This window comes from Vipera ursinii (genome assembly GCF_947247035.1).
Source record: "Vipera ursinii genome assembly, chromosome: 12".
Lineage (NCBI taxonomy): Eukaryota > Metazoa > Chordata > Lepidosauria > Squamata > Viperidae > Vipera > Vipera ursinii.
Window position 1 is genome coordinate 8,937,319 of NC_139525.1, and position 23,418 is coordinate 8,960,736.

Consider the following 23,418-nt stretch of genomic DNA (forward strand, 5'->3'; position numbering starts at 1 on the left):
GGACTGACCGGCTTAATCACCTTGCAGTCCAAGGGACTCGCAGGAGTCTTCTCCAGCACCACAGTTCAAAGGCCTCAATTCTTTGGCGCTCAGCCTTTCTTATGGTTCATCTACATACTTCCCATGTTATTCGCCATTCAGTTCCACTTTCAGCTCCTTTTGTAAATCTCAGTAGCCGTCTTTGCAAGTCATGCTATGTTATGGCTTGCTTAAACACGGGTCACCTGCGTTTAACTGGGTTGGTTCCCACAGCACAAAGCAGGGTTACCGAAGCACAAGTTTGCCCTTGTATAAAGAACAGCACGGCCACGTTGCGCAATGTGTCAGCTCGGCCAAAAAGCTTCCCCTTTTCCACGATTCGCAAGGTTTCCGAAACCCTCCATTCCTTAGCGTTGCTGAGGATCCCCCGACAGATCTTTTTTTGGAGAAGAGTTCAACCACTCCACTCCTTGCCCCCAATAACAGGACACCTTTTCGCACAATGCAGATTTATTTTGAAACAACTTTCCCAATAAATTATACAGTTAAAAAAGAGAGAGAGAGAGAGAGAGAGAGAGAAAGAAAAAGAGTGAATATGCACAAAGTACAGAAACCCTGAAACAGAAAACTGGAAAGACAAAAATGCAGAAGTGCAAAGGAGGGGAAACCAAAAACCTGGACCTCGCTTGAAAGCAGGCATCTGCTGCCCCGGCCTTTCCACCACCACCCCCCTCCCACTTCTGCTTTGGCAGTGTGCGGTGTTTTGTGAAGTACAAGTGGCACTGCAGTGGGAGACCCGCTGGCCTGCGAGCAAGGGCCACAGATGGGAACAGGCAACTGAATTGTACAAAGCAGGCTAAGGGATAGATGGGCTGTGGCTGCCTTCCCAATGGAGAACCCGTCTCTACCTAGAGGATTAGACCGGTGGAATGAAAGGTGAGGAAATACAGTACTAGACAGGGAGTGGACGGAGCGGTTACCACGTGCCGGCCAAGATCAGCAAACGGGCTGCCTGCTAACTGGCCAGAACCCCCTTTTTCTGCAACCAGCGACCGGCACAGATGAAACTTAAGAACAGGGAGTCTCAAGCGGTGTTGGGAAGCATCTTATCCCCGTAATAACGGTCCCAGAGCCCAAAAGCCTGGGCCCTCCTCTCTTCTCCTCCTTTGCCACTCGGCTGGCTCAGAGCATGCACGCCAGGTCCTTAGTAGTCATCTGCTCCCAGCAGGAAGCCCAGGATGAAGCCGTTGGCTCGCTGGCGATCTTGCAAAGTCTGCTTGGACACCAGGTTGGGTGGAGGCCGCAGGAGGAGGCTGGCAAAGAGGGTGGCTGGGAGGAAGCAAACGTTTGGGTGAGATACAAGGGGAAGGAGGAGAGGGGAGAGGCACCAGGCCACCTGGTTGGTTCTCACCTAGCATGTTGGCACTGACGTTGTTGCTCTCCGAGTATTTCAGAAGTTCTCGCAGGAAGGCCATCACGTAGCGGAAGACATTCCGGTGTGAGCGTGGCAACTGACAAATGACCTGCAAAGCAAGAGCAGTAGCACTTAGACTTATATACCGCTTTGCAGCCCTCTCTAAGTGGTTTACAGAGTCAGCCTATCGCCCCCAACAATCTGGGTCCTCATTTTACCAACCTCAGAAGGATGGAATCCCGAGTCAAACTCGAGCCGGTCAGGATTAAACTCCTGGCAGTGGGCAGTGAGTCAGCCTGCAATGCTGCCTTTTAACCACTGCGCCCCCAGGGCGCTTATAAAGGAAGGAGTCAGAATTATGACCACAGCACCTTTGCTGGCGAGACGCCGACGGTACTGACCCTCGATACGGGCTCTCCGCTTGCCCCACCCAGGAGGCAGTGTGACTGTCTGCACATGGACGGTCCACGCTGGGACGTGGACCGTCCATGTGCAGACAGTCACACTGCCTCCTGGATGGGTGGAAGGAGGAGAGTGAAAAAGGCAAAAGGAACTGCTGGCCATGACCTACTCCTCCGGGGAAAGGGTTGGCCTCGCTGGAGACACCGATGCCAGTAGGAGGCAAAACCCGGTCCCTCAACTGTGGAAAGTGGGAAACGTGACCAGGATGAATTCAAGAGGAGCAACTGCCACAAAGGGCTGCCCCAAAGAAGAGGGAGTCAAGCTATTCTCCAAAGCACCTGAAAGCAGGACAAGAAGCAACGGAAGGAAGCTAACCAAACAGAAAAGCAACCTGGAACTAAGGAGAAACTTCCTGACAGTGAGAACAATTAACCAGTGGAACTACCCGCCTCCAGAAGCGGTGAATGCTCCAACACTGGAAGTTTGTAAGAAGAGACTGGACAGCCATTTGTCTGAAATGGTATAGGGTTTCCTGCCTGAGCAGGGGGTTGGACTAGATGACCTCCAAGGTCCCTTCCAACTTATTATTATTATATTATTAACCGCTTGGGGGTCCTACCTGCCGGCAGAGGCGGCTGTCCTGGGAGCAGTCGAGGCAGCGCTGGTAGAGTTCGTAGCAGATGACGGGCTCGGGCAGGGCCTCGAGGAAGATGAGCAGAGCTTCAGCCACGGAGTGGTTGCTGCCAGCTGAGGGTCCCCCGGTCAAGGAAGAAGGGGGTCTGCCACCACTTTGACTCCTCCTCCCCAGCAGGTGCAGAGCCCTCCCTCCCTCCTTCGTTCCCCCCCCCACTGCTTCCTCCTCCCGTTTCACCAGGTAAGCTCAGCCTAGAACCTAACTCACAGGCTTGGGGGAGCAAGTAGACCTCGGCTTCCCAACGCTCCCTTGGAGACCCTTTGAAGTTACGGCCTACTTTGAAAAAGGAGGATTTATTATTATTATTATTATTATTATTATTATTATTGGATTTTTATATCGCCCTTCTCCCGAAGGACTCAGGGCTGTGAACAGGGCATATAAATAGAAATACAAAAGTTAAAAAAAGATAAAATAATTGCCCAATTAAACAATCAGAATTTAAAAATGGCCTGGTCCAAAGCTCCCCCAAATCCCCTCCCCCCTCCCCGGTCATCTGACTGTATTTTGGGACACTCGGCAACTGGGCCTGCCTTTATAGTGCTTCGCAGTGTCCTGGGGCCACGTTTTATGAGGACTTGCGGTGAAAAACAGCACTTTCCTTCTGGCTTTCTGCAAAACCACCCCCACCCCCCACGAGGGAAAACGGGCTGCCTTAATGGATCGCATTGCTCCCGCCTGCAAAGAGTGGCGTTTGCTTAACGATCACTGCAACAAATGACATCAGATCCATCGGGGCCGCTGGCCCGTTTTTACGGCTGCTGCAACGTAAAGCCACGATATGCAGGCACCATTACGGTCCTAACTCAAGGACTACCTGCACCCCAACGGAGGAGACTTGGAAGCATCGGACCGAGAAAAAGCAGAGTCCAGGCCAGTCGAGCTGTTTGGTCCCCTTGGGCAGGAAAAGGATACGGATGGATTCCGGGATACTGGTGTCCAGGCACTCAATAATATCCTGCAGTTCCTCTTGCATGCCGGGGGTCTGGAACAGATCCTCCTGCCGGAGACAAGCCCCGCGTAACACTCACGTTGGACTCGGGAAACACGCTAGGACGTCACGCAGGCTTGCTTGCCTTTGCTTTTAACGCGCTAGGTAATTAATTCTAAGCGCTGCGGTTCGTAAACCCCACAGCAGGGGCTTAGTTGCCAGGGGCAAAGCTAACCGCTAACCCTATGAAAGAAACGGCCAGAGTTCTTACTGCCAATTCGTCAAAGCCAACCGTGATGATGCGTAAAGCCAGGTGGCTCTCCAAACTTGGCAACTTTTTAAGACTTGTGGACGTCCCAGAATTCCCCCGCCAGCCAGCCAGGCATTCTGGGAGCTGAAGCTCACAAGTCTTAAAAAGTTGCCAAGTTTGGAGGAAAACAACCCCCCCCCCAAAAAAAACAACAACAACCAGGCCTTAGATCAGACATGTCAAACACAAGGCCTGGGTGCCAGATCCGGCCCGCGAAGTGGTTTCATGTGGACCGCAAAGCCATCCTGGAAACAGTGAGGGAACGGCCCCCACTGCCTCGGCCCTGGCCCAGAGACCCTCCTTCTGCCAGAGACCCCCAGATCTGTCCCACTCCTGCCCAGGCCCCCATAGGCACCCTTGATTCGAACGATGTAGAGCTGGCCACGCCCACCCAGTAGGCCATACGCACTCTAGCCACGCCCACCCAGTAGGCCACGCCCACCCTGGCCACACCCACCCGGCCCCCTGAGGGCAACCGCAATGCTGATGCGGCCCTCTATGAAATTGAGTTTGACACCCCTGCCTTAGATGGTCCCTGAAGCAGACCTGATGACAGGCATTCTTGAAGAGGTGGTCCACCAAGAGCCAGATCTCCTTGGGTATCTGCAAAGGTCGGTCGCTAGAGTCTTCATCCTGAGGCACCATCTTCAGAAGAGACTTCTCCTGAGCGGAAACCGAAGGGATTTGGCATCAGAACCTCCGAACGCTTGGAAGGGCGTATTTTATGTTCCCCCCGACACACATACACACTGGAAGATCAATTGGCTGTATCTTTTGCTTTGTAGCACCTGAGAGAACATATAAGTCCGACCTCCCCTACTGCAACATCTACATTTTCTTCACAGTTCTACGCTGGGCTGATTATAACCTCTCAGTGGAACGGCAGAAGATGGGAGGGCGAAATCGCTCTATTTTTCAGTAGCAACTTCTCCCATCTGAAATTGGCCTGCTAAAGCCGAAGGCCTGAAAGGAAGGAACCGCAGTGGATCGGAAGAGGGGTAAAAAAAAATAATAAAAAAATTTCGGATGGGTTCCGAACAAAGATTGTTCAGCGGCTGCCCCGGCACTTTCAACCATAAGCAAGGAGAGTTCCTTCGTTTGGTTTTTTTGATTCGTCTGAACGGGCTTTGGACTCCAGGAAAGCGTCTCTGGTTCTTTTTTACAAACGCCAGCCTGGCTCCTGAGCGAGATGGCAAGCGTGGCTACGGCTACAGCAGAAGGGGAAAAAAAGAAAAGAGAGCGAGAGAGACATCCGTTTGCCTATTCTGGCAACCGCCGGCATTTTGCCTTCGAGGATAGGAATTTCGGCAAAGAGTTATGACAGCAAGGACGGGCAATGCAGGAGCCCGACTTTGCTTCTGCTGGTTGCCATTGATCATAGCCGATTCTTCATTAGTCCCATCAGTAATCAAATCCCTGATTACACCCCTTTTTCCAGGCAGAGCGCGATCAAGGAAGTTGTCCTGCCTCGAGCCGCTGAATTGGAAGGAACGTTTGGGGCCATGAAAATCCAGAGGTCTTCTCAACCAAGCATCCTTTGCAGATGGCCATCAACCTTCTACCTCGTTGGGCTTCACAGCTAGCATCGCTGTATGCTGTAGGGCCTCTGACCTTAAGAAACAGTTATGGATTAAGGTGGCCAGGCACCACCATCTCCCCTTTCCAGCCACGAATCATCTTTGCTGCACTTCTTTCATTTGGTTCCAGATTATCTGCATTCTTCTGAAAATCCAGGACTGGACTTAGAAATCAAGGTGAGATCAAACCACAGTAAGAGTTGCTAGAGCCTTGGGGTGTGTGTGAAAGCCCTAATAAGCAGGCATATACATAGAATGAAGGCTACTGCTAAGCTTGTAAGCCGCCCTGAGTCTTCGGAGAAGGGCGGGATATAAAAGGAATTAAAATAAAATAAAAATAAATAAAAATATTTTCTGTGGTCTGCAAGCTATTAATTCTGATTAACAGTTTAAAACTGTCCTTTTAAAAAACATCCCCATCACACCACTAACACAGATCCCTTTTAGGATCTGCGTTACTAGATCCCTTGGGCATCTGTTACAGGCAGTCCTCGACTTACAGCAGTTCATTTGGTAACCGTTTCAAGTTACAACGGCACTGGAAAAAAGTGACTGATCAGTGTTGTTGTTCACAGTTACGACCGCTGCAGCATCTCCGGGGTCGCGTGATCAGAATCCGGACGCTTGGCAACTGGCTCGTATTTATGACGGTTGCCGTGTCCTGGGGTCACGCCATCCCCTTCGGAGAGCTTCTGACGAGCAAAGTCGACGGGGAAACCCGCCGTGGCGAGAGAGGCCGTAAAATGGGGCAAAGGTCAATTAACAAATGTCTCGCCGAGCCAACAGAAGTTGTGGGCTCCATCGTGGCTGTAAGTCAAGGACCACAGGTACGATTCCAACCTCCTTCGTAGACGCCGCCACCAAGCTGTGCATTCCCCATCCCATAATTAAGCCCGATTCAGACTGCTTCACAAACACACACACACACACACACACACACACACACCCAAGTGAAAAATTTTGCATTTCTCTCCGCTCGGTGCCCCTTCAGTTCCGTGTCAGTCTGTTTCCCCCCCCCCACCCCCCCGGCTACCAAGAAAAATCAGGGGCGCCTCCCGGCCCTTTACCTTTTCTAGGCAGCCGTCGTCTCCCTGTGAGCGCATGGAGGAGGCAAGAGGCGAAAGAAAAGACACAAAAATGTGTTACTGGCACGAGTCCAAAGCAGAGAAAGGAGCCACCATCCACGGGGAAGTCAGAAGCCAGATGGTGTGGGAAATGCAGGCGATAAAAGCAAATGCATGAAGGGAAGCTTGGGTTAAAGGGCAGATGGGAACAGAAGATCTGCTGATTCGGTGAAGAGGAACCGGCTGAGAGCAGGGCAGGATTTGGACAGCGCACAGGAAAAGCCGGCGCAAAGCTGCAGATGCCGATTGGGAGGGCCAGAGTCCCTCGGCGGCGCTGGCGGGGATGGAGAGGGCCAAGGAGGCTCAAGCAGGCAAGCGAGGAAGTCAGAGGCGCCATGAGCTCAGCTACCGTCCGAATCCCAGGAGGCCCCCCTCGGATTCCTACCAGATCGATGAGCTTTGTGACGGGGACTTCACGGATGGGTTGCCTCATCCGGCACAGGGCTTCCAGGGAGGTGCCAAAGCAGCTAACCAGGTAGTTGCCGCTGATGGTGAGGAAGTAATCCTTGCCCCGGTCGAGGTGAAGGACCAGGATCTCCTCGATCTTGTCCTCCCCGGAATTGAGGAGGGTCACCGAGTCCTTGCTGACGTAGACGTCCAAGGAGATGTCCACCGTCTCGTCTGGGGTGGGGATGGGAGAAGACCACCAAAGCTTCAAGGCTGAATCTTTTAAGGTGGACTCAGCTCTTCATCTCCCTACCACGAAGAGGCATGGAGGGCGGGGGGTGGGGAATAGGATTTCAACGTGTTTCTCCAAACTCACTCGGCTCCAAATATCCTTCGCAGGGTTCAGCACGAAGCCACGGTTTGCAGTACTGCGTGTCATTGAGCTTGGGGATAAAGGAGAAGTGGCAGGGGACTTGACCATTGTTTGTGATCTGGAATTTCTCCTTCTGAAGTTGCCGAAACTTTACATTCTCAAAAGAGAACTGTGGGCACAAAGGAGGAGGAGGAGGAGGAGGAGGAGGAGGAGGAGAAAAACAAAAACACAACCCTGAATATTTTTCAGCAGAAAAGGGAACCTGCTCCCAACACCAGAATTGGCTTCTACTTTTAGGTTTTCACAAGAAGGATCGGTGGATCACACCACCACTCCTTCTGAAGAACCTGGGTCTTTCTGGGGCAGGTTCACTTTGGGGCAGATGTTGCCCATTTGCCCTGCAGATGTGTGGGAATCAATTCCCGTGCGGGTTAAGAGGTTTTACGGGAGTTGGAAGTCCAATACATCTGGCAGACAGCCAAGATGGGTTTCCCACGGTTGAAGAACTTTCCCCCTTGAGGAAGGAAGGATTTCCCCCCCACCACACCCCGTCTCTTACCTCTCTCCTGCTCAGCTCCACCGACGGAAGGAAGTCGTTTTCCATCCTGTCCATCTTCCGAACAATGTCCTCAAATACTTTCCGGTACCGTCTGTCATCTACAACTTTCACCTTTGGGAAAAACCAGATCGCGTATTTGAAGAAAGGACTCTTTAAAATGAGCGGAGAGATACCTTACTTGACCGAAATCTGGACAACTTCTAGAGATTCCCCAGTGGAACCAGCGGCTTGACCACCTAAAATCCAAACCGGCTTCAAGAGTGTCAGAAACGGGACGGGATTACCCCTATGAGGAAGACGGAGCTGACGGGCTTGTGGTCGCTGGTTTTCAGCTCCATGTGGCTGCGGTATTGGAGCTGGTTGATGTTGCCGCCCCGCCAGAGAATCCGGTCACACCAAGCTGGCACACGACATTTTCCACTGGAAGGAGATAGGATCGGTATTAGGGATATGCTGGAAGCCTACGGGATGCTCACCACATTACCACACCACCACCACCAACCCGCCCCTAGGATCTCTGGGCCAAAACTTCAATTCACGAGATGCATCCTTCTGTATGGGATCCATCCTCTCCACCCCTTTTTTTGGGGGGGGGATAGGACTGTTGAGTCCTAGGCAGACTAGTCCATTCGGGTGGGTGGAAGGTGCTGATTTAACTATCGGGGTGTTTGGGGGTGGGGTGAGGGGAAAGATCCTTACCTGGAATCCCAGCGATCTGTTTTAGAGTCGTATTTGTAGGTGGGGATGAACTTGATTTCGCCTTCGGTGAAATCGGCAAAAGCTGCTTTTTGGGTACGCTGAATATTCAGCTGCAAACGAAAGGTGACACCCGGTCGAGCTGACGTCAGCCAGACTGCCTGCCTATCCCAGGGGTAGGCAACATCGGCTCTTTTATGACTCGTGGACTTCAACTCCCAGAATTCCTGAGTCAGCAGAGCTGACTCAGGAATTCTGGGAGTTGAAGTCCATGAGTCATAAGTTGCCTACCCTTGGCCTATCCCAAAGGTGCTTTTTCCGAGAGGCAAACAGGATGTTTTTTTTTGGGGGGGGGGGCTGGTTTTCATTGAAGACGTTTCACTTCTCACCCAAGAAGCTTCTGTTTTCGTTTTGGAGAAGCTTCTTAGATGAGAAGGGAAACGTTTTTCAAAGGGAGGGGGGAAATAAAAGCTAAAAAACTCCAGCTGCCTCTTGAAAAGGCACTTTTTGGGACAACCGTGACTTGGATGACTAAGACTCTGCACAGACATCCGAACTGTCCACTACTGACATTTGGGAGAGGCTAGTGAAAGTCTTCGGCTGCCCGCCGCACGATTTTAAAGGTGAGCCATCTTTCCCGAGTGTAAAAAGCACACCGTGCCTCCTATTTCTCTCGCACCTCTTGGAACGGGAACATTAAAAGCAAGCTAGTTGGTGGCCTAGGCATGCCGGGACAGCTGCTGGCCATGAAACCGTGAAAGGAAGCTTAAGCTTCCAAACAGCCACAGCAAGCTGGAGTTCGACGAACGTAATCCAAACCTTTATACTAAACGCAATGACAAAATTAGGTAAACGAGTTACAGGCGGCGCAACCATCCCATGTTCGCAAATCGTTAATTATTACACCACTGGAGGAAGAAGGCCTAAGCCCGTCTCGCAGGGGAGGAAGCCTATTCAGGAGGAGGGAACAGACATTTCAACTTAAAAACAAAACAAAACCTCCAGGGAATTACACACACACACACACACACACACACACACACACACACACCGGCTACCTTCCCCTCTCACCTGGTCAAACGTGAGCAGTTTCTGAAGCTCATTTTTAACGATTAGACTTTTTACATCGCTAGCGTCCGGGAGGCAAAGCCTGTAGTTCAGATCTCCCAGCCAAATGACGACACTGAAGGGATACAGGAAAGAGCAGAGAACTGGTTACCACTGGCTCAGCACGGAGAAGAACAGTTGTGCTATTATCTGGAAAGCTCTAGAAGAGGATGACAAACAGGGTGGTAACACGACAAGGGCTCCTGATCTCTTTTCCAAGAATCTTTTAAGACTCTTTGTGGTTTTGGACCAGAAGATCTGCAAAACTACCGGCCCAAACTCACTGATAACGTTATCTTCCATGATGGATACTTTCTGCTACCCGAGTCAGAACATGAGCATCGTGAGCACGCAAAAACGTCTTTTTATGGCACTGACGCCTTGGCGTTTGGAAATATAGCCTTTTCTGGCAAAGTTCCTCCGATGCACATCGTGACACGATTTCTTCCGAATCTCCTCTCTGAATTCTACAAGACTGTCTACGAACCCGCACTCCCTTACTATATTGTTTGGACGTCTTATTCAATTCTTTTTTAGAACTATACCTTCTGATCTGTCCCACTGAGAATGGCCCGGCAGTGAAACTCGGAAAATAAATTAGGATGTAATTACTGTTGTTTATTAGCACTAATAGCATGGTTTTATTACGGCTTCCCTTACTGCCCCGTCCCAAGTAGGGATTCTTGGCCAAAGGGGCTCTGCTTGAAACCTCAGCCAAGCAATGAGAAAGACAAGAGTCCATTCATTTCTCCAAACTGTGCTCATCAGAATGAGAAAGGGGGGGGGGGGAAACCCCAACAAAAACAGATTTTGTATCACGTATTCTAGTATCTAATCTAAAAAAAGCTTACTCTTTAGTTTATTTAAGCATGCCACAGATACGACCCAACTTAAAAATATCTTTCTGTGGCCGTGAATTCTTTCTCGATGGCTCGGAGGTCAATGACTGTTTATTTCACTGAGCCCAACGTGTCACTTTCTGCTTTCCCTGAATGAGTAATGCGGCCCCGCTGAGCTGCTCTCCACGCCACCCGCGTCCCACCCTTCGGACGCACTCGTGTTTCATGATGGTCAGCTGTGGCAGACTCTGGTCAGGAACCTGAAAGTTCATGCGGGCACAGATGTCCTTGTAGTCTTGATTGCGCTGCTCGAAGTTCTCCACATGGGCAGCCAGGTGGGAGTTGACGATGCAGAAGCTGGTATTGTGGAAGACGAACCTGACGGCCACACCGCCCTTGTTGCCCTGCCCAAGCAGGGAAGGGAGGGAAGAAGGAAGCGTCGAAAAGAAAGAAGAGAAATCATAAACTGACCACGGCAGCTTCTTGTAAAGAAAATTTCTGTAAAATGGCACTTGCCACCCGCAAGGCTGGCAAAAATGTTTAAAAATGTGCCAGACGGAAGTTGCAAAAATGTAAACGTAAGTCGGGTACGTATTATCATGTATGGTGGGACATGTGTTAAAGCAAAGAGGTACTGTGGGGAAAAAAAATACACAGTTGGCTAGGAAAGATGTCAGGAAAACATGTAGATTTTAAACCTGAACATTTTTTTTAAATTAGGTATTATGCCAGAAAAGATTGATTAAACACAAGTAGATATTTGACTTTAAACGTGATAACAGCGGCAAGAATCACATTCGCACAATATTGGAAAAACGAGGAAACACCACCAGAGGAAGAAATAATTTTTTTTAAAAAAACATACTAGAATGTGCGGAAATGGACAGACTTACTACGAGGTTGAAAGAAAAAAGAAGAAACAGGATGCTATCGGACTTGGCACTGGTTTTATCAATGGCTGGAGAAAGGAATAAAGGATCAGGAATTAAATTTGCGTTAAGGTAAAGGTAAAGGTTCCCCCGCACATGTGTGCTAGTTGTTTCCGACTCTAGGGGCCGGTGCTCATCTCCGTTTCAAAGCCGAAGAGCCAGCGCTTGCATTTTTACGTGCTTTCAAACTGCTAGGCTGGCAGAATCTGGCATGACTAGACGCCAAAGGCGCACGGAACGCTGTAACCTTGCCACCGGAGTGGTCCCTATTTTTCTACTTGCATTTTTACGTGCTTTCGAACTGCTAGGTTGGCAGAAGCTGGGATGAGTAACAGGCACTCACTCTGTTACGTGGCACTTGGGATTTGACCCGCCAAACTGCCGACCTTCTGATCGACAAGCTCAGCGTCCCAACCCACTGAGCCTCCGCGTCCCTAAATTTGCATTAGTCAATGATAAAACTCAGGCAACACGTTGTTGAATAAGGTATCACTGAATCGTAAGGAAAAAAAGTTAATAAAAAAGAAAGCGTGGGTTGGAGGTGGTGGTGAGGAAGAGGAGGAGGAGGAGGAGACAACCCAGCGGAGCCCAAGGTCAGCTGCCCACTCACCATCTTGCCCATGATCCCGGTGCCAACCGTCTCTGCCACCACGTCCTTGATGAAGTCGACCTGCTCCTTCCTGGCGAAGACCAGCAGCATCATGCCAACCAGACGGATGAGCTGCACCTGCAAGGTTGGAGGTCCTAAAATGGCTGTTTTGCTCTCAAGACCAGCCCTGATCTAGCAGCCGCCCAGCTTGCTGCAACGGGGTGAAGGGACTGGACTTACTTTCCTGTACTTGGCTTTATGGTGCAAGGCCTTCTCCACAGCCATCAGCCACTCTTGCTCTTTGTTTGAGTCGAAGTAGAAGAAGGCTTCCGTGCTCAGGTCCAGCTCCTGGAACCTGGAGAGAGAGAGAGAGAGAGAGAGAAAGAGAGAGAGAGAGAGAGAGAGAGAGAGAGAGAGAGAGAGCAGCCTCTGATGAGCGTGGCCTCAGCAAGCCGACAGTCGGCTCAATCGTCAGCCCTCCTCCGCTTGAAGCTGGAGCGGTGGCAAGAATGCAGTACGGCAGGCTAACTCTTCGTTCCCACTGCCAGCAGCTCGATCCTGAGCGGCTCAAGGCTGGCTCAGCCTTTCCATCCTTCCGAGGTTGGTAAAATGAAGACCCAGATTGTTGGGGGGGAAAGAGGCTGACCCTGTAATCTGCTTAGAGGGCTGTCAAACACTGTGAAGTGTTGTATAGCTCTAAGTGCTATTGCTAGTGCCTGTCCTTCCTCCCTTCCTTTTATTCCTTCCTTCCATTCTGCCCTCCCTCCCTTCCCTTTTTTTCCTTCCTTCCTTCCTTCCTTCCTTCCTTCCTTCCGTCTCTCCTTTCTTCCACCCTTTCACTCTTCCTCCCTTGTCTCCCACCCTCCCTCCCTCCCTCATCTCTGCTTCTTTCCTCCCTTTCACCCTCCCTCATCTTCCTCCTTCCCCCTCTCCTTCCTTCCTCCCTTCCTTTTATTCCTTCCTTCCATTCTGCCCTCCCTCCCTTCCCTTTTTTTCCTTCCTTCCTTCCTTCCTTCCTTCCTTCCTTCCTTCCTTCCTTCCTTCCGTCTCTCCTTTCTTCCACCCTTTCACTCTTCCTCCCTTGTCTCCCACCCTCCCTCATCTCTGCTTCTTTCCTCCCTTTCACCCTCCCTCATCTTCCTCCTTCCCCCTCTCCTTCCTTCCTTCCTTCCTTCCTTCCTTCCTTTCATTCCTTCCTTCCCTTCCATAACTCTGCCGACCACCAGCAGCTCGATCCTGACCGGCTCAAGGTTGGCTCAGCCTTTCCATCCTTCCGAGATTGTTGGGGGCGAGAGGCTGACTCTGTAAACCGCTTAGATGGGGCTGTAAAGCACTGTGAAGCGGTACGGAAGGCTAAGTGCTCTTGCTGTGTGCTACCGACGCAGTCACTTCCAAAGCTAGCTGGTGCTGTTGCTACTGTTTTTCAAGAAGAATCCTTACTGCAGTCAGGGACTAGTCCAGGGCTGCCTATCCGTCCATTCATCCAGCCATCCTCAAGACAACGTACTTAATATTCACAAAGCTGCTTACGGCTATCCTTCCCCTTTGCCTCCCCTCCCCTCCCCTCCTGGAGGTAAGTGGACCCTTCCCGGCCCTTTGCTTCCGTTTTTTTAATCCCATTTATATCCCGCCCTTCTCCGAAGACTCAGGGAGGCTTACAATCTAAAGCACAAATCAATGTGCTTAGCAGTAGCCTTCATTCTATGTATATGCCTGCTTATTAGGGCTTTCGGGGGCCCCCAAGCGGCATTATTACAAAGTCAGCTTAATTGCCCCCAATAATCTGGGTCCTCATTTTACCTACCTGGGAAGGTTGGAAGGCTGAGTCAACCTTGAGCCTGGTGGGATTCGAACCTGCACTAATTGCAGGCAGCTGGTGTTACTTAAGGAGGCATTAGCCCACTGCTCCACCAAGGGTTATCGTTTTAAGAATGCTAGGACAAAATCCTGGGGATGATTTGCCTCACTGTGCCAAATTTAAAGCCAACGATTGCTATGAACAGAACTGGAGTGAATACAAGTCTCCGTTAAAAAACAACAACACACAATCGGAAGCAGAACCAGCGCGGTGGCAAACGGGAGGCCAAAGCGGCCTTAGCGAAGGCCTGGGATCTCTGGGATCTCACCCGATGCAGTAGACGTCTGGGGGCTCCGGGTCCGAGATCAGCCAAGGCTCCAGACCACCGTCCGGCGATTGTCCATTGACATTCCACGTCCCTATAAAAAACCTGCAACAGACAGAAGGAAGCTGAGTGGCCGAGGCAGGAGACGTCCCTGGAGGTCAGAGAATATCACCCCAGCAACGGAAAGAGGCTGCCTCAAAAGCTAAAATGGAGGCCTAATCGGTAGCAACACAAAGGGGAAGCTGCCACTTCCGGTCTCTCACAACCCAAAAGGACAAGTCATTCCTTGACTTGCAACAGCTCACTGAGTGACCGTTCCAAAGTTACAACGGCGCTGGAAAAAAAAAAGGGACTCGGGACCATTTTTCGCAGTTGCCCCCTTCGCAGCCTCCCCACGATCAGGTGATCAAAATTCAGAGGCTGGTTCATACTTATGACCGTCGCCGTGTCCCGCGGACGTGTCGTCCCCTTTTGCGACCTTCCGACCTTCCACGGGGAAGGCTGATTTCACCTGACAACGGTGCTGCTAAACAACCATGGCTCACTTAACAACCGTGGCAAGGCAGGGCGTAAAATGGGGCAAAAGTCACTTGAGAAAGGTCCCGCTTAACAACAGAAATGTCAGGCTCAATTGTGGTCACTGAGTCGAGGACCACCTGTATTCCCCTCTGCAAAAGACTCCAGGTCTAGGAATCAAGCTTCTTATAGGTGGTGTGTGTGTGTGTGTGTGTGTGTGTGTGTGTGTGTGTGTGTGTGTGTGTGAATCCTGCTCCCGCCGTCCATCTTTCCTTCGAAATGGACCAGCAGTGCTGAAAAGCCCCCTGGAGGGTGTTGATGCCCAGCCCTCACCTGAAGTTGTGGATGTTGACGTATTCCTTCTCTCGCTTAAGGACAAAGTGCTTGATGAGCCCTTCCCTTTGACCGGATTGCGTGTGGTGGGACGGTGTGAAGAACGTGCGCATCGTGTTGCTGCCGCCTTTGGGTGGGTCCCTGCTGACGCTCTCCTTCTCGCGGGGATATCTAAAGGAAACGAGGCATGGAGTCCAGCCGGCCTGTGCAACGGATCCCGGGACGCCCCCCCCACCTCCACCCTCTCTGAGACGACTTACAACCGGCTGGGAGGCTGGGGTGGGGGTGGGGGCTCTCGGCGGGCACTCATCTGCTGGTTCTGCAAGTTCCTCTTCTTCTCCAGACTTATGGCGCTGAAATTATCCTCGAACCCCAGAAGGCCTGAAGACAAGGAGAAGCTTTCAAATCAGCCTTCAGGAATCTTCCAGGAAGGTCCAAGAGCAGAACAGAAGAAATAAGGCTAACTAGAGTTTGAAGGTGGCGGCTTCCTATTCCCCCACCGCCACCGCCCCCAGCACCATGGCCACCTGATCACTTCCTTCTGGATGGAGCCCAGATTTTTCCAACCTCAGCTTCCACTCCCAGAATTCTCAGCGTGTCCCTCGATAACTGGGGGATTCTGGGAGTTGACTCTCAAGACATCTAGAGGACTTCCAGGGGAGAGGCCCACCTCTTCAGGAAGCAAGAGGGGTTTCGGTATTCCAAGTCTTTGCTAAACGAACCTGCACAGGGTGAGGTGCGCGAGACAGGTAGGCCGTTACCTGCGGGAAGAGGATCCACAGGCCCCGAGAGGCCTTTCACTTGGTGCCAGGAGGCATGGTCCACACATTCGGGGAAAAGTGTTTTTGTCGAGGCTGGAAGAAAAAAAAGGCACCTGTGTCACCGCCAGCCCTGCTCATCGCCAACTCAAGTTTTCATTAATGACATCACAAGGAGCGGAACAATCACACCTTTCTGAAGCCTTAGCACCTCAGCAAGGAACTCCAAGCATTGCTCCTCGTCCGGTATCTCAAACAGACGCTCTGCGGTGTGGTCTCCCTGGACGCGGATCTTGCAACCAGCTTGGAAGCAGAAGACAAGAAAAGCACATGTTCAGGAAACAGGCGTCGACGCCAATAAGTCCAAGAACGGACGTAGCCGACCGCAATTTGCTTTAAAAGGGTAGAACGGGGAGGGGGGGGGAATTATTAAAAGAGCGCGAAGGGAAAGGAAAAGGCAACGGCAATTATTGGAAGCACCAGCTCTGCTGAAAATCGGACTGGCTTTGAGATTGGGGCTGCTCTGAAGATCAGAACAAACAACCAAGGAGAGGACATCCTACTCTGGAAAACGCATTACTGCGGCGGGGGGGTGGGGGGTGGGAGAGAAATATGGCACTGTACCCTGTTTAGATTTTGAGCCCGCTGCACCTAAACTGCATGAGCTGGAAACCCAAGCACATGTAGTACATTATGCTAAAGGAAAGAAGAAAGCGACGTTCTTATAATAAAGGATGTCTAACTCTCGTTACAAAAAAGCTGTGGGTGGTGGAAGAACCTTAATGGAACAAGAGCATCTGAATTAAGGCACGTTTGGGGGTAGATAAGTGCACACGGCTGGCCTACGTGAGTGAAAAGACTCAAAGATACCCACGAGGGACTCAGCTTCTCAAAGGCAATAGTGGTAAAGGCACCAGGCTAGAAAACAGGAGACTTGAGAGATGTAGTTCCACCTCAGGCATGAAAAACCAGCCGGGTGACTTTGGGACAATCACCAGGGGACGATGGATTCCTGTCCTAACTTTCGGTATAAAAGCCAGCGGCTGGGTGATTTCGGGCCAGCCACTGTCTCTCAGCTCAACAAACCTGACTGGGCTGTTGTGGGGAAAAAGAGGAGGATGGAGGAGCGTGTGGTGTGTGTGTTGTCTTGAGTTGTTATAGAAATAATGGTTGGATATAAATAAGTCGCTGAATCACAGCACAGCCATTAAGGCATTGGACTGAGAGCAGGCATGCAGTTGCACCTTTAGCCGTAGAAAGTAAAAGCTGAGAGTGTTATTAGGTTAGCCCAGTCACTGTCTTTCAAACCACCCAGTCTAGAAAGTACTCTGTGGTTTTGAGAAATTGAAGGAATAGGAGATACAAATCTAATGAAAAACCAAATGGAGGGAGGGAGGGAAGGAAAGAAGGAAGATCAAACAATTTCTGGTCAAGAATGAAACGATCCTTTTGCCTAAGTTCATAGTCTGAATTTAACCAGCAAAATCTCAAACTTGCTTTACCTTCTCAATCAGTACAGTCCAGGAACTATGGCTATCAGCTTTTCAATAAATCAACATACTCTTTGAACCAGGGTTTAATAGCTTGCCTTCCTTCCAGGCTGCTAAGAGATAAGCAGAAGGGCTGCATGTTCATTTAACTGTCATCTTTATTAAGTCAATGTACCATAATATACACATGACCTTCGGCAGCAGTTACATTTGCTTCATGACTAATTCCAAAGAATGATTAAAAAAAAAAGAAGACGAGGGGGAGGGGGGAATAAAAGGAGATTTTCTGCATCAAATCATCCAAAGGCTGCTTAAGAAAGTCAAATGAGGTTAGCTCCTGATGCACAAGGAAACGTTATGTGTCAAACAGGTCTGGAGAACAACTAGCTTTAATCTGTTGTCTTTTCCTCCTAGCTGCTTGTAGGCTAAGACGATCCTTTCAAACAAAAATATGCAACCTGCATTGGCTCAAATGCTTCTCTAAAGGTTGGTGACCTTAAACTCTTCCTTTGAGGTTTTTTTTTCCTTCCTCAGGCAGCAAAATGAGTTCTGCAAGGCTTGAGGCCCCATTTTGATCCTTAAATTCTCAAAATCCCCTTCCCCCCTCCCCTGGTGTGATCCATAGGATGCCCTTTTTACACCCGGGCTTTAAAGGGAAAGGGGGGACAATTTCAAAACTCCTCAGCTTTAGAAAGAGCGAGATAAGACATCAATCTCCACCCCTGCCAGAATTTGCCATTTTATCACAGTTTCCGCCATACCGACGCCTGAGCCAAAGATACTTGCAAAGGCAGGCAAACTAAAACAGAGGATGTTATCTGCAATATATGCTTTAAAAAACAGACATCAAGCTTCACGGCCTGCCCTTCTCCACTCCAAGGTTAAAATAAAACCAGAACAAAACCAAACCCAGCGGCTTCGCTTCTTCCTTGGTAACAGAAAGGAGGAGAACTGCCTTTTGAGAAGACAGAAATGCAGACTCTCTTTCCTCCGATGGGTCGGCCCTTCTGCAGATCATGCAAGAGTTTGGAGCATCACTAGCTGAAGAGAGCAGGACTGTATTGGGGGTTGGTTAAGCTGCCCAGGTAGATGTGTCTTTGGAATTCCAAGTTGACACCTGCAGGAATCTTCAGAAGCAAGCCCAGTTTTCAGATTTTATTTTGATTCTGCCTTTATGGTCTTTCTAAATAACTCAAGGCACCAGGCGTACTTAATACTCTTTCCTCCGCCTATTTTTCCCAATAACTCTCTTGAGGTGAGTTGGGCTGAGAGACAGTTGACTGCCCAAAATCACCTAGCTGGCTTTCATGTCTAGGACAGGACTAGAACTCACAGCCACCTGATGATTGGCCCAGAGCCAGCCAACTGGCTTTCATGCCTAAGACAGGACTAGAACTCACAGCCCCCCTGGTGACTGGCCCAAATTCACCAGCCACCTTTCACGCCTCAGATGGGACTAGAACTCACAGTCTCCTGGTTCCTACTATACCAAAGTGACTGGCAGGCCGTTACAAAGAATAAAGCTGAGAAGCTACTGAGGTAAGAAAGCCAGTTAAATTTCATCCTGTTCATTCTTTCATCTCTCTCTAAATAGGAGAAGGCAATCCGTGTGCCCAAATCACTCTTCTATCTCCCGAGATGCCCAAAATTGCATTGCTGAAGTTGCCTGAAAAATGCTTATTTCAGCAGAGCAATTTACTTTCCTTTTAGCAAGAGGGAAAGTGCAAGAGAATGAGGTACGCAAACTTGGATTAAAGCTTACTTGGACTCTCCTGCCCCCCAAACCAAAACTATGCATAAACATTGTCCGCCCACCCACCCACTTCAAACTTGTTTGGAACTGCCCCCCTGGCATCAATGTCCCATCGTTGAGTCTCCTGAAGGTCAACATTTATTTTTTTGGGAAAAAGGAAAATAGATTTGTCAGCCTCTCTTAGTGTTTTCCACCTCTGTTCTACCGTCACCCTTGCGTGTACCCTTTACCGATTCCATCACTCCGAACTTTCTGAAAGATTTTTGAAACCCCCGCGTTCTGACCTCATGTAGGCGTGTGATGCTAGGGGCTGCGTTCTGGAATACCTCTTTCAGAAAAATATTGGCACCCTCCCTTAATCCTCTCCCTGACTGAAAGCAAACAAAGATATCTACGTAATCACGCTGGACAGCTGCTTCCTGCTTTCACCCCATCCTTGCTGAATTTTATACAGTACTTTTTGGTTTTCTGTGAAGTACCAGAGTAATAGAACAATGGCTGAATATTCCAGCCCCGGCCATCTTTCCAGAAGGCAGAAAAGAGAGAGGAGCAGAGGACAGTGAGTCAAGTGGGAAAGACAACATGTCAGCCCTCAGATAAGACTATTTCTGACACCGTTTCTGTGGAAAGAAGACTCACAGTTTGTGGCTATGTCAATCAGCAAAGTTTCTTCAGCCTCTGGAAAGAGAAAAAAAACCCAAACAAAGCAAGAATCAGAAAACTGCAAAATGCATAGATATCACAGGAATCTTTCACTTGGGCTAACTAAGGAGAGAAGTCAAGGGGTTGGGGACCAGCTTGATAGAAAATCTGACGGCAGACCGTCAAGTGGTGCTCTTTCAATCCTGGTTTGCAAAAGCAAAGCGCTCGATTGTGTTTTATATGTGCTAGGAAGTCAGTTTACCTTATGAAAACATTAGGGCTATCAGCTCTTTAATCAAGCAAGGGGACTCCCAGTTATGTTTTCATTGCCACAGGATTTATGGTTGCGCTAAGCTCCTAAATGGCATCTCTGGTTGCTAAGATCCAGATTCTGTTTGTGGTTTTGATTTTGACACTAACCTTTCCTGGCTTGAAGGAAAAAGTGAGTCATCAAACCAGAAAGAAAGCAGACTTTGAATACCTTGTACACATTTAAAATGGGCGTTGATTGGAATGTGCTCTTGAGTAAGGGGGTCTGTCCCCCGGGAGCTTATAACCAGCCTGCAATTAAAAAAAACAACAACCACAAATGTGATAACTTAGAGGCACAGGAAGGAAACTGAGGGAAGAGGCAAAAATTTTTTTGTTTTGCCCTTCCAGGCAAAAATGCTACATATGGGAGGATTCTCTCTCTCTCTCTCTCTCTCTCTCTCACACACACACACACACACACACACAAATGGAAATGGCATTACAGCATTTGTCCAAACTCAAAAGACCACACAATGATTTTCTGTAGTGTAAATGGGGGCTATATGCTGGCTGCGGAATTCTGGGAATTGAAGTCCACACATCTTAAAGTTGCCAAGTTTGGAAATGCTGCCTTAGGCTGCAAGTGCAACGATCTGTGTACAGATTTGTAAGCAGTGGCGACAGAAATGTTCACACTTCATTGGTGACTTACTCGTATTCTCCGCCACGTTGGACCAGGCTCAACTCGCAAGGCATCTGTCGACCTGCGTTCACCTCCACACCCTGAAAGAGACCAGCTAAGGAAAAAGGAAGAGGCAAATGCAAGGAAGGATAGTTTTTCCTCAAAGGCCTGCAATTTCCAACCACCACTGTCTCAGTATCCTGTTCCACTCTCTCTCCATCTTAGTAAATCTCCGAAAGAGGATAAACTTCAGAGCTTCACCAGGCCAGATTCTCTCTTTCTCTGCAAGCTCCTTAAGGAACATTTCACAAAAAAGGGAGGGAGAGAGAGGTGTGAGCCAAAAGATTTGACCTGGTTGAAAAAAAAAATTGTTCTATATACTCTAGCAAGGAATGACCAGCGAGTGGTTGAAAAACACGGCACCACCATCAATTCTGAAAGCAGTGTGGTTATGGGGGAACCGAACACGTTTGTTTCTGACTTCTATGCTTTAAATTAAGACTCGCTGTGCACTAATATACTAGCAGAAGAACCTTTTTTTTCCTGTAATAAATCCAGCTCATTTTCCAACAGCAATCCCAGCCCGATGTTTCCAAGAATCTCATTTACCTGCAGGGAAAAAAGGGGCTTTCTCTACTGAATGCCTGCGGCAACTGAGAATAGAGATGTGAAACTGCTGAATGCGGAGATCTGTTCTGCTGCTCACATATTTTGGGATCCTGATTGTGAGAAAATGGACTAGAAAAAAAAAGATGGTAGAGGACAGGTAGGTAGGTAGATAGACAGACAGACATAGACAAAAACAGACTAGAAGGGCTGTTGAAAGTACAAGAAAGTGAAGACAAAGATAGACAGATAGACAGACAGACCGACAAATATAAACAGACTAGAAGGGCTGTCGAAAGTACAAGAAAGTGAAGACAAAGATAGACAGATAGACAGACAGACCGACAAATATAAACAGACTAGAAGGGCTGTCGAAAGTACAAGAAAGACAACAAATAAAGGAGCCGGAGGATCAGAAAAATCCTAGAATTTCCTTGGAAGCGATACACGTTATTTTCTAGAGATCTAAAGGTCCAGATGGTGATAAACATCTATCTATCTATACATTGAACAGACCCCCGGCATGATTAGATAGCCCTCTGATTCCATACCCAATCTTGTACTCCAGGACGCTTTAAAAGCAGGAAACTGGCCTGAAAACCTCAAGTTCTTAAGACCCTGGATGCGTTGCCATCCACCGCAAGCATTCCCACCCCCACCCCCATTCCGGGATCAGCAGCAGCGAGAAGGAGGCGCACATTCGGCATCTCAATTAGCCTGCTGGAAGGACAACAACAGGAACCTGGGGAAGCTTTGCAGGCACCCCGGCGCCTCCTCCTCCTCCTCCGCAAGCAAACCAGGGTCTGGGAAGGCTCCCCGGCCTCCTAACCCCATCCTTACAACCAAGAGAGGAGGGGTTTGGATGCTGGCAGGTCCTTCCTGGACCCGCCACCCCAGATGACCCAAGGAAGCTGGCCTGGCCAAGAGCGCCTCTGCCCAGCCGTCCAGGGGCTCCAGGAGGAAGTCCTTGGGGAGGAAGCCAGCCGGGCCACTCCCACCACCTCCCTGGCCCTGAAGACCCCTCATTTCTGGGGTGCTGGAAGGACAGCAGCCCTGCCACCCGCCCCCCTCCCCGTGCCCCGACCCCCTTGCTTTGAATGGGGGGGGGGCTCCAAAGCCAAGAGGGATCGACTTTAAGGAGGGGGTCCCCCTTCAGCTGCCCCCCCCGGAGCAGGACAGAGCCCCTGCGGCTCCCCAGCCCCACAGACGCCCCCAGCCCCATTGCTGACCCCCCCACCCCCCACCCCACCCCCCAGCTGGGCTAAGGATACGGCGAGGCTCCTCTTCCCGGGGGCGGGGGGCGCCAGAGGGTCCATGGAGGCGGCCGAGCCCCGCGGGGGGGGGAAATGCTCGTTCCCGGGGGGGCCGCGCTGCTGCCCTCCCCCCCTCCCCACCGCGCGCGCTCCCGACTCGGCGGCGACCTTCGGCGACGCGCAGAGCCGCAGGAGGAAGGGAGGAAGGGAGCAGACGAGCGCAGGGCCGGAGGGCGGGCGGAGCGTCGCCGCTTCCGGCCGACGCGCACGTCGCGCAGCGCCCTCTGCTGGGCGAAGGGCGCGGCCGCCCGAGAGGAGCGGCGATTCGGCAGCTGTTTGCTCGCCGTTCCAAAGGGGGTGCAGCAGAAGCCGGGGTGGTGGGGGTGGCTGAAGGCATGGGGTTTGTAGTGCAAGGGGAGGCATGGGAATTCGGGTGCAAGGGCTTGCGGAGAGCCTGGCAGCGGAGTAAAACTGTTTCCTTTGGATTTATATTTATAAGGTGTTTTTTCCCCCTCCCCATGGCATAAAAGTGTAAAAAAAAAAAAGATTAGATTAGATAACCTTTATTGTCGTTTTTTCCCCCCCCTGTGGGCACAATGGCACACATTAAAAATGAAATTTAGTTGCTTCCTCTCAAAGCGTACACACACGTAACGCATATTTAAAGCATACTACGTACAACGTATGTATGGACTTACACCCTGACGTATAAGTAACATGTAAATATTCACTGCCCGTCTTGAATACATGAACAGAAAGGGATTAATCCAGGGGTCTTCAAACTTGGCCCTTTTATGACTTGTGGGCTTCAACTCCCAGAATTCCTCAGCCAGCTTGCCTGGCTGAGGAATTCTGGGAATTGAAGTCCACAAGTCATAAAAGGGCCAAGTTTGAAGACCCCTGGATTAAACTAAAAAAGAAAGTGAAAAAAAAGGAAGAGACCGTAAAATTATGACTTCCGCCCGTCTTTCTGTTGAGTAATGGCCATCTTACTCTCCCCCCTTCTTTTGACCTTTTTTATCCTCAAATCTGTAAATCAACTGGTCTTCTTTCTGAAAAAACTCCATATAAGGCTTCCAGTCTTTAAAAAAAGGTCTTTA

General features: G+C 50.0%; 1 protein-coding gene across 5 annotated transcripts; it reads right to left on the bottom strand.

The window, feature by feature from the left end:
* Nucleotides 1-471: 471 nt before the first annotated feature.
* On the bottom strand, nucleotides 472-22,527 carry OCRL (OCRL inositol polyphosphate-5-phosphatase). 5 transcript variants are annotated; one of them, XM_083371980.1, is made up of 23 exons: nucleotides 22,337-22,527; nucleotides 20,490-20,560; nucleotides 20,007-20,086; nucleotides 19,523-19,561; nucleotides 15,833-15,943; nucleotides 15,605-15,736; nucleotides 15,143-15,263; nucleotides 14,883-15,053; nucleotides 14,037-14,138; nucleotides 12,151-12,265; nucleotides 11,932-12,048; nucleotides 10,609-10,796; nucleotides 9,518-9,629; nucleotides 8,450-8,559; nucleotides 8,035-8,170; nucleotides 7,751-7,861; nucleotides 7,195-7,360; nucleotides 6,817-7,052; nucleotides 4,277-4,390; nucleotides 3,405-3,489; nucleotides 2,415-2,542; nucleotides 1,391-1,502; nucleotides 472-1,308 (listed from the first exon to the last, which is right to left on the bottom strand). In XM_083371980.1, exons 1-23 carry the CDS (start codon nucleotides 22,379-22,381, stop codon nucleotides 1,184-1,186), a joined length of 2,727 nt encoding a protein of 908 aa, XP_083228106.1. In that variant the 5' UTR covers nucleotides 22,382-22,527; the 3' UTR covers nucleotides 472-1,183. The 5 variants fall into 5 exon arrangements, with proteins under 5 accessions (XP_083228106.1, XP_083228107.1, XP_083228105.1 ...); XM_083371981.1 differs by having other exon boundaries at nucleotides 4,277-4,393; nucleotides 15,644-15,736; nucleotides 22,337-22,526; XM_083371979.1 differs by having other exon boundaries at nucleotides 4,277-4,393; nucleotides 22,337-22,526.
* Nucleotides 22,528-23,418: the final 891 nt, after the last annotated feature.

Bases quoted from the DNA above. Each gene is read 5' to 3' on its own strand.
- OCRL (XM_083371979.1), bottom strand. From the start codon at position 22,381: ATGGACCCTCTGGCGCCCCCCGCCCCCGGGAAGAGGAGCCTCGCC. The intron at 7,361-7,750 runs GTAAGAGACGGG...TTGTGCCCACAG, and splicing joins TGGAGCTGAGCAGGAGAGAG to TTCTCTTTTGAGAATGTAAA. The intron at 1,503-2,414 runs GTAGGACCCCCA...CTTGCTTTGCAG, and splicing joins ACAGCCGCCTCTGCCGGCAG to GTCATTTGTCAGTTGCCACG.